General features: G+C 30.1%; 2 protein-coding genes across 11 annotated transcripts in view; one reads left to right on the plus strand and one right to left on the minus strand.

The window, feature by feature from the left end:
• The window catches only part of TpnT (Troponin T, skeletal muscle), a 24,810-nt gene extending 22,890 nt beyond the window's left edge, over nt 1-1,920 (plus strand). For all 7 annotated transcript variants that reach the window (XM_014424332.3, XM_014424331.3, XM_014424335.3 and 4 more), the window contains one exon: nt 1,224-1,920. In XM_014424332.3, coding sequence (XP_014279818.1) covers nt 1,224-1,444 — 221 coding nt within the window. In that variant the 3' untranslated portion in view covers nt 1,445-1,920. The remainder of the gene's footprint in view (nt 1-1,223) is intronic.
• Nucleotides 1,921-5,133: 3,213 nt separating this feature from the next.
• The window catches only part of ArfGAP3 (ADP-ribosylation factor GTPase activating protein 3), a 61,750-nt gene continuing 46,968 nt past the window's right edge, over nt 5,134-19,915 (minus strand). The window contains exons 6-12 of one of the 4 annotated variants that reach the window (XM_024361461.2): nt 17,495-17,644; nt 15,094-15,224; nt 11,504-11,644; nt 10,706-10,997; nt 10,399-10,617; nt 8,855-8,941; nt 5,134-5,421 (exon numbers count right to left, since the gene is read on the minus strand). In XM_024361461.2, coding sequence (XP_024217229.1) covers nt 8,921-8,941; nt 10,399-10,617; nt 10,706-10,997; nt 11,504-11,644; nt 15,094-15,224; nt 17,495-17,644 — 954 coding nt within the window. In that variant the 3' untranslated portion in view covers nt 5,134-5,421; nt 8,855-8,920. The other 3 variants (XM_014424338.2, XM_014424339.3, XM_014424340.3) reach the window with 3 other exon arrangements.

The raw sequence follows: 19,915 nt of genomic DNA on the forward strand, positions 1-19,915 counted from the left end.
TATAACCTGTACTGCTATAACCTATAAAGGATCAGGGGTGCAGTACTTTGTAAGCAAATACTGTTACTAACAGTAGGGTAAGGAAGTGATTTGGTCAGAATCATATTCAATTGTCAGATTTTTCCTGAATTAAAATAAGGCCTACTTTATGAGACTAGGTGGACCCCAAAGAGCTTCTAAGCCCACAGGGTTGACTCGCAGCTATAGGAACAGAACAAATAATTATCTATCACAACTGGATTCAAACCCGGGTCCTTGGAGTTAGTAACAGTCAGTAATAAAAAATTTGATTTTGATTTTGGTTGGAACATGAAGAACTTTTATAAGCACCATGCATATCAGTCAATTTACACTTGTGCAAGGAGGTAACACAGCCTCATTTTCCTGCAAAACAAGGTTTCCATAGTTTAGCTGGAAGCCACTTAGAGCTTCATAACCAATTATAGGTATCAAGAAAAAGGAACCTACTTTTCCTTAGTTCAATTTGTGCAGTAGTATACTACCCATTTATGAACATTTTATCACACAAGTTATAAAGCATTTACAACAGGGTTAGATCCATGGTATATAGCTAACAGGGTAACAAGGCCTCCAAGGACCTAAATTTTCTTTCCTAAAGTTGATCATCCATGGACCCTGACCTCCAGGCTAATATGTCAAGTTCCGAAATCTACTAAATCATGATTCTGATAATAATATACAGGGTAGTGTCATCACTCCTATGTCTTGTCTGAGTGACTGTCAGATCTCTATGACTCAGGGAAGAATGAACACCTGAGATTCCCAGCAATGTATTTCTCCATGGAGGGGTGTCACCCATTCAATCCTGACATACTATTCTGTTCTGTGAATATATGTGTGTAAAACTATTTTTTCAATTAACTACATTTTAGGAAAATGGAATTTTAGTAATGATCATCTTTCTTTCATTTTATTTAAAAGAGCAAAGACATTTTCAATTTTTTGGATTATTTGCAAACTTATATTTCATTATTTTATATAAGTATTAATACAATAAAGTTTATTCCTAAGGAACCTACTTTTTTATTTTAATTTAGGACAACTGTTTCATACTTTATCAACCAAGTAATTATAAAATAACATTCGAATTACCTAGAATAATCTTTGATACTAACAACCTAAATTAATACAGATTCCTTAAATAATAATATTTAGGAAAATTACAAAAGATATGTAGATCTTTAAGAATGATTATTTTTCAGCTAAATTGCCTAAATGGTTTGGTGAGAGACCTGGCAAAAAGAAGGATGCTCCTGAAAGCCCCGAAGAGGAAGAGGTGAAACCAACCGATGATGATGTAGAACCAGTCTATGCAGAAGAAGAAGAGGCAGAGGAAGAGGCCGAGGAAGAGGAGGAGGAAGAAGAAGAGGCTGAGGAAGAAGAAGAGGAGGAAGAAGAGGAAGAAGAGGAAGAAGAAGAATAAAAAATTCAGGTTATTTCTGTACATTTATTTCTAATGAATAACAAAATCATTATTCATTGCCGTTGAATGGGATATTTTATTCCAAATACCAGCACATGAAGGATTATAAGCCTTAATTTCACATGAATGTAAAAGGAAAAAGCATTTGATGCTCAGATCTCAGAAACTGTAATAAGAATTGATGAGACATTAAATTATGTGTTCAAGTGTGTGGATTTTAAATCCATATCTACGCACATAACACAAACACATATACAAAAGGTTTTTGTTTACATTTAAAAGTATAAATTACAGACACAAGTATAAATGTCATTACCCAATTCATATAATAAATATATATCTCAACACTAAAATATTTTTTTATCAGTTGTTCTTTCTTGTAATAAATGTTTTAATATGTACCTCATTGTATATGACTAAAAATATATTATTGATTTTAAAAAATGTAAACTTTTATTAAAACTAATCTCTTATGATGCAATGTAACTTTTATTTAAACTATATTAATTTATTTATAAATTAAGAAATACAAATTCTACCTGAGCATAAATTTTTCAAAAAATACTTTATCATTCTAGGTTGATGATTTCATAAAAATAAATCTATCATACAGGCTAAGTGTTATAAATATCTATATAAGCAGCACAGATATTATTTATTAGCTCCTAATTAAAGTAACTATTGCCAATGATCACAAAATTTAATGATTCCTATTAATTTTTATTTAAAACAAAACTATCAACAAACTATATTTTATTCCTATAAATAATATGTAATTTTACTAAAAGTGAATGAAACTTTATTTAAAAGAAAAATGAAAGCAAGAGGAAAATGGTTCATGAACAACATATTTAAAAAAATAGACAAACGAGGGTAGTTTATGACAATGTCCTACAATTTTTAAAAGGAGGGTAAGAGCTTACTTTCTCTCCTATTAAATGTACAAAATGTTTGTCATAAAAAAAGTGAATAAACCAACAAATCAAATGCCACCAATCTGATGAATTAAATCCAATGTTCTCCACATTTTCTTCAGGCCAATATCAATGTTATGTAGCTATTATACTACTTTTATATATCTGTTAAATGGATGATAGGATCTGTAATTACTTATTTTTTGTTTCCTTGAATTTTAAACATTGTTGTATTTAAAGACAATTATTCTACATTACATACTTATAATTCTCGTTGTAAATGAAATTCTTCAGCTGATGGAATCATACTTTTATCAAAAAGTCAAATTTAACCCTCATGAGTTGAAATTACAGATATCAACTTGAAACAATACAATTAGAAGGCATGCATGAATAATTTTGAAATAATTATGGAAAAAAAGTTAATTACATACCTTCATGTATCACATATATTAATATTTCAAGCCTTAAAACTGGTTTGGTTAATATATGATCCTAAAACATTCAAATACCATGATTGGTATTGTTGGGTTCAAAATTTCGTGAAGGAAACACGAATAGAACTCTTATCATAAATCTAATAAATGTGAATTAAAAAGTTGCAAGATCGAGCTGGCTCTGGAAGATTTCAAAGCGGCCATCAAGACATGGTCATAACATTCCTACAGAAAATACAAACCCCCTCATTTTGAAGCTCTAAAATTTAATTTTTTCAAAGTAACTGACAAAGTCTGTATAAAAGCAGCTTACCAAATTTTCTAGGGAAGCCTAGGAGGATGTTTAGGAGGGCCAACGCTTCTCCTTGCTTCATAACTAAAAGCTTGAAGAAATTTATATATATATATAATAATATATATCATATTATTTAATCATTTTAATATTAAAATATGTAAGTATTTTAAGCCATCTGACTGGCAAAATAATATAAAGCTTTTTTTTTTTTCTTTTTACTTCTTAGTATTTCTTTTATAAAAAATTTCTAGGAAGGGCCATACAGGTGGTTATGCCTCCCTGGAAATACCTATCTACATTATAGTGGATAAGGGGATCCCAAGTGCCACTGTTGTAATGGGATACATGTCGTAAAGGTTTTGAATTTAATTTCTTCAAATAGGCCACTAAAATTGGGTATACGAATATCACTGAATGTAAATAATTAAAGATGTACAGAAACACTGATGTATAAAAATCTTAACTACGATCAACAGGAAATCAGGAAATTTCACATGGGCTAGATGAGCCAGTTATAAATAAAAGATATTTCAGAGTCCCACAGGGTAAGACTTTAAATATCAGGGTTATATAGAAAAAAAATGATAAAGTAACAACAGGTATCTTGAGATATCATCATTATATCTCAAGAAAAAAGAACGCCAGGTAAGTGGGTCAAGTGGTCCTTTTTGCCAACATTCAACAGTTGACTAGAGGTTACTGCCTCATCTATTTCATAGTAAATTGCAATATCAATATATTCAATATGGTGCTTGCAGAACTTGCATTTTAATTTGAAGCAATAGCGGTGAGAAAGATTAAGATTAAAAGGGAAAAAACATAGAATCGTACCTGAACAAAGAAACCTGTAGTAAAGTGCCACTTATAAACTATTAGAAGTAGTTATAATGGTCAAATACCATTCATTCTGGAAAAAGAAAACTTATGATGATTGAGGCAAGATAAGAAGAAATAGTAACAGCTTTATTAGCTCGTAAGACATATTATAATAAATTTAAATATTTTAAAGAACAAATATACAGGATCTAGCCTAACTAGGGAAATAGATATGACTAAAAGTACTTGAAAAATAAATAATTTAAAAAAAAAACAGCATCATTCCTTTTAAGTATCATACTAACCAACCAAGAATATGATATAAAACATACATTAAATAATCTAAGGGCTTAAATTTTAGGTGCTATAAGTGCTGAAAAGCAAGAAGGAAATAAGTTTATTAGAAGACAATATGGTGCTGCTAGAACCTTCAATATATTTGAGCAAGAAAATTTTGAAAAATAACAAATTTTGTCTACTGCCTCCAAGATTTAAAAGTTAACATCATGTTTAATTAATTAACTAAGCATATGAAGTATCTTTGATTAGAATGATTATAAATAGAAAAGAATGATTAAGATACAGGTACATCATTTTACTGCAGGAAAAAAAAAAAAGTACGATTAAAAATTTCTAGAGGATTCTAATATTAATGGTTTGTTGTAATTTGATAAATTAAATCTTAAACAACAATTTATCACTGAAAAGTTAACTAGTCTCGAATCTTCTCAAATAAACTCAATCAAGAATCTCAAGTAACTCAATCATGTCCCAACATAATTGTTTCATCTCTGTATGGTAAATAAGTTCCCTTTCATAAAAAAATGACCATTTTGAGGTTTTACACAATTCTTAAAGCTGGTGCCAGATCTTTCACCTGAAATAAAGATTGTTCTTATGATGGTTGCTATGAATCTTAATATCATCTAAAAAGAACTGAATGACACAACCCACTACAATGCCATGAGTCGTGGTGAAGTAATAATCTCATTTATAATTAAAACATTGTTAACCATGATAAGGCCAAGATTTTAATTCATGTCATGGAAATTAGGTTTAAATAACAATTTTATTGAAGAATCAAGTAATTTATTAGAAAAAAAAAGAACATTTTAAAATAGAAAATACATTTATTGTAACCAAGTAAAACAAAATATATTTGAAATAAAATGCATTACTTATTTTTATCTAGATTATTAATAATGATGTACAATCAACTTTAATAAATTCATATTTATAATCATTTATTTATAAATAATTAATTATAAAACACAATATAACCAAAACAATGAATCACTAACAAATAATTACTCATAACTTCAGAAAAATCATAACAATTATATTCACTCATAACTCAAGAAAAATCATCATAACAATTATGTTCACTCACAACTTCAAAAAAATTCATAACATCGTAACATTATGTTCAACAAACATTCAAATATAACGCATACTATTTCATGGGATGTAGATGAATGGAATAATAAATGGCTGTGTTGTGGGGCTACTAAAGCACTGAAACATTAAAAAAATATAAATTTAGAAAATTAACTTAGTTTAAAAAATAAAATATTAATTAATTCAATAACTTACTATAACTAAACAAATATTAACAGATTAAAAAACTGTCAAAAAGTTTAATTAAACATTTAGTAACATATAAGATAGTAGTTTTTCAAGCTAATATTTCACAAACTGAATAAAAATTAAATGATCAAGCATAGGAAAACCACTTTAAGCTATTTAAGAAAAAATATCAATTAATAAATTATAATACATGAATATGGGGGGTCACGGCAGCAGCGTGGTAACGCGCCTGTCTTCCAACCCAAAGGTTGTGAGTTTGAGTCCCCGGCCCTATCCATGATTTTTTCAAGCATATAATTATATAATATTCACTCACAGCCTCCCCTGGGCACACATGGGTGACACTAAAAAAAAATAGACGTGGGAGTAACTAACCTACCCTAAGAAAACCACATCGAGAAAAGCGCCATTTCCATTTTCTTAGTATATTGCACAAGGCCTAGGCCCTCCACGGTCTGTCACGCCAATAATAATAATACATAAATATATTGATGGAAAGGATAAATAAAAGAAATAGAAAACAAATTCATAAAAATAAAATAATGAGTAAACTTCATTTGAAATTTTAATATCAAACAAGTAAACACAATTCTAAAGATATTAATAACAAACAACGTATATATGGCTTTAATTTTCTATTATTATTTAATACTGGCACAAAATATATTGTCAGAAGGTCGTACATAGGACTGGTAACCCTATACTTCATCATAAATGTCTCCGACTAGAGAAGAAGAGCTAACAACCTATTAGAAATAAGAAGAAAACTATGTACACAATAGTAAGCCAAACAATCCACTAACAGAAAAGGAAGAAAAGAAAATCATTCTGTACTGCAGTTAGATTTATAAATATCTTGGCTCCATAATAATCTCAATAAATAAAATAACCCACTGAAAAAGATGTTTCAAGAAAACTAAAATCCCAAAATATTTCTTGAAAGCTTGTGTTAAAAGAAATACAACTTGATATAACCAGTCTTAATATATAGAGGACTAAAGAGGCATTGCTAATCAAAACACAATATCACAAGACACAAGCGCTACAGCTCGACCAAATGAATATGGCAGCAGGCAAATGAGATCAGTCTGTGTGCAAGAGGGGAAGAATCCCCTCTACACATTCCATTGAATTGGTGAACAGTTGACAAAATCTAGAAAAATCAAAGATTTAAAAGGTGTGTAGATCCAACCAAAAAAACAAAACAAACATACACACACACACACAAATACTATATATATATATAAAGTAGTTGACCACAAAAATAAAGAGAGGGTGGAGTCAAAATGAAACAAAAATAGTGTAAAAATTATACCACCTGCCCCCTATAATTTATTCTCCAAAATAATAATACTAAAATTGTTGATTATTTAAAATAAAGCCTAAAAGTCAAGATATTTATTAATTAATTAAAATATCCTGATAGTGCGCTGAGAGCAGTTTTATTTAATTCAGTATGAAAAACAGTATGTAAAAATTGTTTTTTCAATTTTATATAAATATTTTATAATTGTATAAATATCAATTTTATGTTTATGTCAACATTTTATAAGGAAATAAAATTGCTAGACTAATGGTTATGGTCCAGCAACTTATTTGGTCAGGAACAACCTCAACTGCAAAAATTTCCCCAATTAAATATAAATTTATAGGGCCCAGAATGGTCCATCCCAGTCTTGATCATCTAGCTTAGCTTTTTTTGGTTCAATGCAAGACCTCAAGTACTTTCTTTGGGATATCTCATTCATTCACATTCTAGCCATATGGCTTGATAAACCAAGGCCAACTAAAAAGTTTGGTTGTAGTAAAAATATGAGATAATAGATAGAAGGCGTCGTATGCAAGAATGCAAACTGAATTATCTCGCAGTTGGCAGTCCATGAGCTAATTTGTTCAAAGATTTAGTTGGATGAAGTCAGGCAAAGCAATTAATAATCCATTTTGGCACATCTGAAATCCTGACAGATAAATCAAGAGAATATGGCAACAAAAGGTTGAACTGTCTAACGCTGAGAAGAGTGTAAAACAGGATAAAGGAATAGATAAATAAACATTCGCATGAGTAGAAGTTAAAATTGGTTTTAAGATATTTTGAAACAACTGAGTATTATAGATCAAATAACTAGGAAAGATATAATTGTTTACTTTACGGTTTATTTGTTTGGCAAGCATTTTATTAATCAGCATATCATATCAATTAAAGAGGTTAAATATCATTTTTTCATGTTGAATAAAATAAAACCACTCCCAACTAGCTACTTTAAATAGTAAGCATAATATAGCATTTCAAGATATCACACTAGTATTTCTAAAGTGACACAACTCAAAATTCAAGACAACGGACAACGTGACACTCTTGCCTATGGAGGGGGAATAGCATTAAGGCAGCAAGAGTGACACAAGTGCCCTCTGGCGGACAAGCTCTGAAGCTAGGTTGATACAGTTTTGATAATTCATAAAGATATATTTACCAATTTCTTTCATAGTCATAACTCAAAAACACCGATTTTTGAGTTGTCACTTTAGAAATACTAGTGCGATATATTCTAAGAAAAATGATCAAAGAATTTTTATTTATTATTAAAATTTTTTCACTCAAACATAATTATAAGGTGATTTTATATATGTTGTCAAATAAATCAGAGTTATACTAAGGAAAAATATGGTTAAATTATAAATATAAATATCAATTAATTTGATTTTTTTCCCTAAACAAATAATTCTAAAATTCAATCTCTGCTATCAATTCTAAATAAACCATTTACATTGGAACATTTGATGAATGAGTAAGACCAAAGCACAAAAATTATTTACTTAATTAAGATGGAATGTTTCAAATACAACATAGAGGAATAACTCCTCTAGTCTACTGTTGTTTTTTTTTTAAGAAACATGAAATTACGTTTTCACCACTTTCATTATAAGAAACTATGAACTATAATACACAAAATATCAGCAACATTTAAATGAAATATTTCTTATACGATAAAATACAAATTTGTAACTTCTTCATTGTGTTAAGGCCAAATTTGAAAAAACAAAAGATAATCAGAATCATATAATAAAAAGATAATTAGAATCATATGATAAAAAGATAATTAGAATCATATAATAAAAAGATAATCAGAATCAAAGGCTTCTCCCATTGTTCATATCACAAAGCAGCTATAGTAGAAAATATAGATACTTCAAACTTCTACCTACTTTAAAAAAAAAAAAAAAAAATCATAAATAAAAAGGAAATATCTTAAGGTAAAATATATTCCAAAACATGATTAAGATAAATTTATTAAACCTAACTTATTAATTTGTACATCCACCTCATAATATAACAAACAAAATAAGATAAATAGCTACCTACACAATTAGAGCCAACATGTTCAATTAATAACAGTTTTGTATTTGTTTAGATGGTTTTGGATTCAAATCAATAGCCTCCATATTTGTCCTGTAAAAGTTAATAGATGTAATTAATAAGTATGTATAAAAAAAAGTAATAATAATAAATAACTATATTTCCTTTCCTCCCAACAACACACATTTTTCTATTTAAATTTTGTAATAGAAATCATATTTAAACATAGTGCACATCAAGTACATCAAACAAACATTTTCACTGAAACCACTAATTGTTGTAAAAGTTATTTATAATGAATTCAATAACTTAAGAACAATTATAGATAAATGAGACATAATGCCCAACACTAAATATTTTACTTAACACAAAAACAAAGTTTTAGTTCAATACCCCCTAAATGAACCACTAGTTCTAGTGGGATGCAAGTGTGATAAATATGAATAGGTAGTAACAAAAACTGGATTAATAAATCATCAAAGTTCAAAAAAAGGTATTTCTGGGAAAAAAAATCAAAAGCATTTTTCTAAACAATTCTACGGTTTTTAGGGTGCTGTTTGAATATGAATTTCAGGTTTGCCAAGTCATCACCTGCATGTTTCACAACAAAAAAAGAAAAAGACAATTTTAACATTATTTCTGCAAATAACTAGGAAACTGGACATTTTTTGGAGATAAACATTAAATATAAAATTAAATTCGACAAAATATCCTACATTATTTGTAATAACATTTAATTCTTCACTAACTTATAGTACATCCTATTAAAAAAAGACCACACCCTGAAGGTTAAAAATAGTGTTTTTAGGAACAAAATTTAGAAGTTTACTTCTCAACAATTTTATGTTTTTTTGGGTGTGGAATTAGAGTTTCAGGTTTGCTACTTCACCTATCACACAATGACCATTAAAAAAAAAAAGATAACACCAAAATGTAGGACATTTTATCAGTTTTCTATTTTGATTTGAAAACTGGGCATTTTTCGAAGATGAAAATCTCTTTCTAGAACATGTTTTCTAGTTATTAGCAACATACTGAAAAAAATTAGAAAATTTTGTAGTGAAACTGGCAGCAGGAGAGGTGACAAACATCATATTAAAATTCAGCACTCCAAAAAACAAATAGAATCTCTGAGAAAAATACTTCTGTGATTTTTTCTTCAGAAAAACCTTTGTTGACTGGATCATAAGTACGATTCTCCATAAAAACATCAAAATAGATTAAAAACTTATCAAATTGTTTAGACTTCTAAATACAAGTTTAACATGAATAAAAATATTATTTTAGAGAAACTAGGAAACCTCATGTTTACTTAAATTTACAATTAAATTATGTTAAAATTAAATTATTATTTTCTATTTTATTTTATTTTTTATGTTTATTTCTTTTTTAATAACTAAATTACCAAGGCCATTGGCTAGTAAATAGCTATATCTAGTTGTTTGTTTTTTTAGTTTAAATAATACAAATCAGTAAAATAAAATCTAATTAACATTTTATCTATCAATCGACATCAAAATTTATTTATCAACTAGAAAAAAATGGTCTACCTGAATAGATGATATGACCCCACTAGCTAATGAACTAAGCTTTCCGGCAACTTTTGTGACACTTTGTTTTACACTTTCTCTCACTTCTTCAAGATCTGGTGCCTGTAGCTGGCTTGAAATATATCCTCTTTGGTGAGCATTTTCATTCCTTCCAAAATAGTCGGCTGATGATATACTGGTAGAGCCTTCAAACCTAGAAAGATTTGATTTTTGTTCCCACTGTAATGCAAAATATAATATTTAGTTAATATTTCCAAAAAAAATAAAATAAAATAAAATTTAGGTGAAGAAATATGAATCAACAAACCGCATTTTCAGGAGAATCAGAAAAATATTGATCAGAAGAAATAGATTTAGCAGTTCCAAATTTCTTTTGAGCAACAGTAGTTGTTTCAGATGGAAGACTTACATTTCTTTTAACATTATTATTCTGAGATTTATGGCCACTATTGTAATTGTTTTGTGTTTTAAAGCTATTATCAAAACTGGTTTGAGTTGAAAAGCTACTATCATAGTTCATTAATGCTTTAATAGAATCTTCATTATCATCAGCTCCCGATGACATCATACGAGACTGTGATTGTGGTGAACTTTTGTACCTAATGAAGATTTAAAAGAATAATTAAACAAGGATACTAATTATAAATATAAACAAACATATTTATATTTTTTGGATAAGATATCAATTATCATCCATCTATCATTTGCTTCATAATCATTTCAAAATACATAATTCTATACTGGCATAACACATAAGCTTGTCTATTAAACATTTATAGAACACTTAATGCAACAATAGAAGGATAACAAAATATTTGATCAACTCTCCGTTCATGTAAAGTAATTAGAATTTGACTTCTGATAATTGGCTTTGTGAATAACTCACAATTATTTTCTTTAGTAAGAATTTTGTTTAGATAATTATGTAGAATAATGTGTATTTTTAACTACAGTTCCTTATTAAATTGATGACATGCAAGCCTTAAATAATATTTAGGTTATAATCTTGAGTTACCAATTATAGTTTATGGATACAAACTATGTCAGGCCAGTAGAATATAGTTTGACAATATATTTGACAATATATCCCTTGTATTTGACTTACAAAGGATTGTAGCTGCTGCTGGATGAGAATCCCAAGTCATCGAAAAAATCATGAGCTTCGACTTCGTGTGATTTGCCAAATTTATTGGAATTTTCTTGGTGAATAGTTTTCATGTCATTCAATGCTGAGTGAGAGATACCCCTAAAAACATGTTTTAATTAATATACTCATTCCTATAACATAAAACAGTTCATCAAAGAATATTTTTTTATAAAAAATGTATTTTATTTTATATAAAATGTTAAAGGATTTTAACATAGAAACCCTAAATTTTAATTTTAACTATTTATGGGGATAGAAGTTAATTCATAAATTCTTATCTCACAAAATTAATATTAATTCTTTTAACTTTTATTTATAATATAGAGAATATATTACACAAAAAATTTTTGTATTTACTGATACTTTATTTCATTTAACCTACTGATTGATTTTGGAATATTGTGTATAATTTTGTTGTTTTATTTGAACTAAATATATACTCTAGTAACCAAACTGTGTATATTAATATCAAATTGCAAAATTTCTTTGAACATTTATTAATTGAAATTAATGTAGATAAATTTATAACTACAAACATTTGAAAATACCTTTTAGGTTAAACTGGTTTAGTATTTTCAAATAGTATGCTGCATTGTTAAAATTTGTATAACAAATGTTCACTTTATACATTATTTTTATTTCATAAATCACTTGAACAAGACAACTTAACTAACCACATTGTAGCAGTGATATTATTACAAATAATAAATTTTAGAGTTGAAATATTTCACTACAATCGATTAAAATGGTCACCACACAAATATAATAATTAGGTAGATCCTTGAGAATGTTTCAATAGAATTTAATCATATCCTTTTATATATATATATATATATATATATATGCGTAAAGTTGGTTATGATTTTTTATTTTATTTGTTTGTTTTTTTTTCATTCTTTCAAAAACCATTAATGATAATTTTAAGATGATTATATTCACAACAAATAATAGTTAAAAGCCCTTCTGAATCTAGATAAGTTGGATAAAGATTGGAAATTAAAAGGTTAAACTACATCAAAATTCAGCAATAGGGGCCCACTAGCGGTTGTTGGCTAAATTTACTAATTACACACTAAAATAGGCTTAATCCATGAAATATTTAAAATTCAATTACAAAAACAAAGTTTTTAAGGAATCATATACATCAATTAATCTATACACAACTGGTAGAAGTAAAAATATATATTTTCCTTAATTTACTAAATCTTTAAGTTCAAATTATTGTTGACACAATAACAAAATAGCTTCTTCATCGACCGATAGCAGCTGTCAGTCATTTTAAATTTAACCCTTAACACCAGATTTTTAACAAGGCAGCAACAAATACATATTAAGTGCAAACCAATTTGTCTAAGTATACTTTTTTTTCATATCTTTATTGAAATTCACAACTGTATATAATGTCTTCCAGTAAATTTGATGTAACCAACCCATTGGTAGCACCCTAATGCCATTTTTACATTAGCAGGTCTCACGGCCATCTTCGTTTCAGGCACCTCGGAGGATTGTCAAGAATGGAAGAGGAAGTAAGGTTAGAAACTAGTGGGTTGGGTGGTTAGGGAGTTTATAATGGAAGGAAAGACACCTGGTTTGGGCTAGATCAGTTGCATATGGAACATCAAGGTCTTTATGTATAATTTTATTTAAGACAAAATAAGGAGCATTGAGGATTTTATGAAGGATTTTGGATAGTAAGGATTGGATAAAAGAGGAATTCAAAGGTTTTCTGGAGCTCCAAAGCTCAACTTCGGATGTCCAGATTGGCCTTATAACAGTCAGATCAGTCTTTTGTAATGGATTGGAAGTTTATATTGTTTGTCCAGTAAGTGCTGTAGTAGTCGGAATCTTTTTCTGTCTTTTCAGTCTTGTGTGAGGATTCCAGGTTAGTCGTTTGTCCAGTTGCAGCCCAAGATAGTGGATCTGTTTGACAGGGGTAAGAACAACATTATCAAAGGATACTGTAGAGCAGTTGGTAGGTTTACAATGAAGGGTAAAGACGATTTGATGGGATTGATTTTAAACCTCCAATTACGATGCCATTCTTCGCAGGCTGTAATATAGGATAGGAGGGTTTAGGATGCAATTATCGACTAAATAGGGTTATTATTAACTATACATGCGTCATCGGCAAATGTGGTGAGGATAGTGTAAGGATTGATTGGGATATCAGCTGTATAGATAGTTTAGAGGATGAGACTGATAATACTACCTTTAGAAACACCAGCGGACTGAGAATAGAGGAATAGAGGGATTAATAGGAACCATTGTGGTTTACTTAAAATAATCTATCAGTGAGAAAGGAACAGATGATAGAAAGTATGTAGGCGGTAAGAATTGTAAAAAGTGTTGACGAAGTTTGTAAAAAAGTCCCAATCAAAAGCCTGTTCTACATCGAAAAAGACTACCACGCAGTATATTCCGCACTCCAAAGAAGACAAAACAACATCCACCACACGATGACATTGCTGGATAGTGGAGTGAGATGTTCGAAATCCAAACAGGTGATCAGGGATCATATAATTAGAATCTGGGATGGGGTATAGGCATTTAAAAATAGGTTTTTAGAGGATTTTGACCATGAATGATAATAGAGAGATGATAGGACGGTAAAAGGATAGGTATTCTAGTAACTTTTGGGATTTGGGTATCATTTTAACTATAGATAATTTCCATGGGTCAGGAAAATATGTGGAACAGAGAAAGATGTTATATATGTATGTGAGGAATAGGATGACTTTCTTAGAATACTAAAATTTAAAAAAATGAGAGGTAATAGTAAAAATAAGTTTTATTAAAATATTTAATAATATTAAGGCTGATTGCAAAGTAAGTTTCTCAAACCAACAGACAATGGGAAGGTTTTAGCCAATACTTCCCAAAACGCTAAAACATACAGTATTCCCTCTGTTCCCATCTTGCCAGGCTTTATTACATTATACTGTTTTTTGAGCAGTCGACCATGATGAAAGTTCTGATTACCGCTACACCAAGAGCAAAATGATTAATTGCAGTTGATATTTATTAAAAATCAATGGAAAAACATGAAAAAAAGTGTATGGCAGTTTAACACATTCACAAATGGTGCAGGGAGTTTAGGAATTCATGATGAAGAAAAGAGCAGAAAACTATCATTTTCAGACAAGATGATCAAATGTTTGACACTTGGGTGGAAAAACCTCCTGCACTGACGATGAAAAGAAAAAGAAGAAGTCAATTGCTATCTCAAAAGATTGGCAGTGGATTTTTTGATTCAGGAGTACAAAAGCTGGAAAAGTTTTTGCAAAAGAAGTATGATCGATATGGTAAATACATTGAAAAATATATTTATGTTTACGCTATAAGAAGTATTTCATTTTAGATAAACAAAGCTATTTATATTTAAAAAATAAAAGAACCTCATTTAAGATCAACCTTTAACTAAGAATTGAAAGAAAATAACTTAAAGAATAATAGTGAACTATAGTTATTGGTACTTTATGAATTTAATATAACACTAGAAAAGATTTTTTTTTTTTATTTCAAGAATAGTAAAAAATAAAAAATCTCACACTCTTGATCCTAGACCCATCCCAAGCCTTTCTAACTGAACAGCTTTTTTTGGATCAGTTATCTTCAATTTATCCTCTTCTGTTTTTTGTTTAAGACTAATATCTTCATAAGCTAGCCTCATGGATGCAATCTAAGGAGAAAATAATATTAAACTCAAGAAGTAAAAGTAATCATTCAAACATAAAATTATATTGGAAGATCGCTGATTGACCATAATAAATAATAAATGGAATATGGTCCAGGTGCAGTTAAATAAAACTCAAATAGTAATAATGATTTTAACTGATCCAACGTTTCGCCCTATGTTGCAGGGCTTAGAAAGATACCAACACTTAACATAAGCAAAAAAGTAAATGGAAAATTACAAGGGTATACAATGAAACATAAAAATTAAATAAGAAAACTAAAAGGTTATAAACAATAAATGAAAACGGAAATAGTAACAGATAAAAAGAAGAAATATAAAAGAAAGTACAAACTAAGAGATAAAAGAGGGGTATAAGAATAAAATCAAGAATAAAGGTGATTCTTACATTAACCATGTTACTCGAGTTCCTCCAGTTCTCAACCCTTTGTAACCCACTCCACCTCTTTTTCAGTACAGGTCTCTTCTGTATATCCTTAATCTTTCTAACAATATACAAAAGTCCTTATGATCCACTATTCCCACCCTACGTCTTGGCTTCAAGTCCCACAGCAAAATTTCCTATCTTTTTTCCAAATTAAAAGACCTTATTCCTTTTTTACACCGTTCCAATGTAGTTTACCAGATACCTTGTTCTACCCCATATTGCAATTTCTTCTATATCGGTGAAACTAAAAATCAACATAAGAACTGCATTTCCCAGCACAAAACTTTTATCAACTCCTGTAAACCCATTTGCCTCTAGATTGTCAGAACACGCTTTAAACCTGAATAATGCTTTTAATTTCAATAATACTTCAATTCTGCTACTGTCCCCAACCATAAAAAACGTCTCATCTCGGAGTCCATTCACAAAATTTAAAATAGAATTCCGTCAATCATAAAGTCGATAAAGACTGCATCTTCCTGACATACCGACACATTTTGAACCTTATAAAACCCTCATAATGCTTCTTTTCTCTACTTTCTGCATTTCAGAAGCTCACTTTCCTGTCATGTCTTTTATTCTGGTTTTATTTTCTGAATTCTCACCCCATACTTAATTTAATTATATTCTATAGTTACTATCCTTTATTTTAATTTTATATTTATGTATCTTATTTTAATTTATATTCATATGTTACCAGCTTAAGAATACTTACATTAATTACTTTATTATTAATTTTTCTAATATATAATTTACATGCCTCTGTATTTCTATTCATTTGGATATTGCCTTTCTTTATCATTTATATTTATTGTAACCCATTCTTTTAACTTTATTTCTTCTGTGTTTTTTATCCATGTACAATTATATATTTTTTTTAAATATTTCTTCTCCCCCCCCTATTATGTATATTATCACTTATTGTTAACCTAATTTTGATATTTTCTTTATTTTCTAAACTGTTTACTTTAAAATTATTTTCAAATGTAACGTACTTAACTGCCATCCCCACTCCTCCCAATACAAACTGTTCACTATGACTTTGACTTCTGTAAAAACAGGTATGAATTCTGTCTCGTTTCTTCCTTTCCTGTTCATTTTCTTCCTTTATTTTTGATTTTATTCTTATCCCCCTCTTTTATCTCTTAGTTTGTACTTTCTTATATATTTCTTCTTTTTATCTGTTACTATTTCCGTTTTCATTTATTGTTTATAACCTTTTATTTTTCTTATTTAATTTTTAAGTGTCATTGTATACCCTTGTAATTTTCCATTTACTTTTTTAGTTATGTTAAGTGTTTGTATGTTTTTTAGCCCTGACGAAGCTCTGCAACATGGGGCAAAATGTTTGCTCAATTAAAATAGTTATTACTACATAAATTCTATTTGACCGCACCCAGACCATATTCCATTTATAAAATTATATTGCAAGATAATAAACATACATTTTTATAAATGTGCAATGTATGGGTAATAGTTCATTTCAACACACACCATGTAACTGACTTGTTCCAAAATTATTCAACACACAGTAAAGTGCAACCTATTCCACCAAAATGCATCTACTGAGTCAGAAAGATGACTTGTTGATCAAGATATATTCTAAAGGTTCAAGAAATCCATTACAATAAAAAATCAGTAATGTAATTATTGTTTAAACTATATGAAGTACTATATATGTTTGCTCAAAAACACTTTTATTACTTTGCTTCATCCAGAATTACAAATAACAAATTTAATATAAAAAATCAGTAATTATCACAATAGGTAGAAAGTATGTATTGAATACACATGTACATATACAAAGTGTCAATGGTACAACAATTACCTGGGTTTCATCGATTTCTTTTTTACGCTCTTCATTTTCCTTTTGCACTTGAACCTTTAATTTTTCAGATAATACAGCTTCTCTTTCAACATCAGCAAAGTTAGTGCTTGACTTTTGAGCACCTAAACTTAATCGATTTTTGTTACCAATCTGCAAAAAATAATTTAACAATAGATCTTCAAAAAATGCATGGAAACCACAGGCTCAATTATTAAGAAACAATATATAATATATAATCACATATTTAATTTCAAATTACGGCCTGAGTCAGCTGTTACTTTGATGTTAGCTGACTGAGACAATCAGCTGATTGAAAGATATACATTGAGGAGCACTTGGATGAACAAAGTAGTGTTTCAGTTGCAACTGAGAGTGTCATTACTTGTTCCTTTTTTGAGTTATCGGCACCTGAACTGGTGCCAAAACCCGGGACCTTTGGATGTCAGAAGAATTTTTAGTCCCCAAAAAATAATTTCTTTCTTCTCTCTGAATTATGGCCAGTAACAAAATAGTGAGAGCAACAGTTCCAAACATCGAGGGTCTGAACTTAATAACAAGGCGAGATTGAAGAAGGCATTTGGAGGAGGACCCTTCTGGGTCCCAGAAGAGGACATATTTATGATGATTAGGGAGACGAAGAAACCGAGACAGTCTAATGGGCAGTATGCTGCGGAACTCCTGGCACGATACAAAAGAATCGAGAGCTCTTGGGAATAGTGTGGGCTTTTGAACACTTTAAAACCTACGTGTTTGGCAGGAGGTCCAGGATACACACTGACCACAGGTCTCTGCAATGGGTGGGAAAGTTGATGGAGTCTTCGACTAAAATTATGCATTGGAAGGAGCTTCTCACACAAAATAATATGTACATAATATATAAACCAGGAAAAGAAAACGTGGTAGGTGATTGGTTATCTTGAGCAATAACAGTTTATGCAGTAGAAGGATGTAGTAAAGGCCAAGAAATCGTCTAGGCAATTCTTACGGGAGTGGACACCGAGAGAAGAAGAACAGAATGTGGCAGAGGAAGACAATAGGAGGAATCTTTGTCTAACAAGAGCTCTGAGAAAGGAAGACCAGTAGATATGGAGGAAATAATAAACAACAAGAGGCAACAGATTGTATGGAAGATGAGGACAACCGGATTAATCATAGTTGAGGGTAGCAAGTATTGGAGAACCAAAACCACGATTTGGTCACAGCAAGGTGTGAAGGACGACCAGATTTGTAGAGTGTTAAAGGATCCTTCAAAGCCCGGAGAAACTACATAGAGCGCACAGTAGGCAATGCCATTGTTTGAGAAAAGATCAAGCTATCTTAATGTTTTAATTTATATCTTCAGTAAGGTGACAATGGCGCACCAGGTGCAGGACAAGTCAGCAGAAGCAGTGTTGACAGCTCTACGGTTATGGTTCCAATTCTACGGAGTTCCAGAGCGCATCTCATCAGACAGAGACAGAGAATTTGACAATGCCTGGATTCGAACAGTTATCAAGGACCTTGACGTGACATGGCACCTCAACACACCAGGACACCCAAAGAGTAGAGGAGGTATAGAGCGGCTTCATGGAACATTGAGTGACCATCTTCACTTAAACCAGATTGACAAGCAATTAGAACCGGATGTAGCAATGCCAAAGGCTACAGCGGCATATAATCATTCCGTACATACCATTACGGGAGTTTTCACTATTTGACATCTTCTTTAGGCTATGACGACATCGGCGGGACTATAAGGGCACGGCACTGGACAGTGAGAAGATACACAACAATCATGTTGCTCGAAGAAAGTAATAGGAGAAGGCACAGGGAACAATAGAAAAGGAAAAATTCAGGAGGGTAACACGGGAGAATTTAAAGGTAACAGACAGGACGGGAGCGATCAAAATCGGGATGATCGTATATAGATAGTTGGGGTCCAACAGGGGTAAGGGGACACAGCGATAAGAGGGTTCATTCAGGGTGATTATTATTAGGGAACAAAATATTGTTACAGTAGAAAGTATCAAAGAACCTAAAAAGAGGAGAACTGTCCATATTGATGAGTTAAAACTTCCGGCAATGACAATATAAAAACTTAATTATTTTAGTTATTTATTCTGTTCATTGTTTTTGACTCTTGTAAATATTGTTTTTCTTTATTTTAGCTCAATTATGTATTGTATGATGAGTTCTTTTAATTTTTTCTTAGGTTTAAATTATGTATATAGCATTTACTACAGAGAGCTTGTGGGTTTTTACAATATGTGTATAGGAATTTATTTTTATTGTAAATAGCTTTTCTTTATTCTTGAAGAAGTTTGTCGGGGGGTGCAGTCAGCAAAGAACAACATAAAGAAACAAAACCATATTTATTTATTTTATGCCGACGTTTCGACCTGAGTTTCAGGTCTTCATCAGGGCTATAGAACAAAAGAGATA

This window comes from Halyomorpha halys, unplaced genomic scaffold, assembly GCF_000696795.3.
Source record: "Halyomorpha halys isolate HHAL.00 unplaced genomic scaffold, Hhal_1.1 Scaffold465.1, whole genome shotgun sequence".
Lineage (NCBI taxonomy): Eukaryota > Metazoa > Arthropoda > Insecta > Hemiptera > Pentatomidae > Halyomorpha > Halyomorpha halys.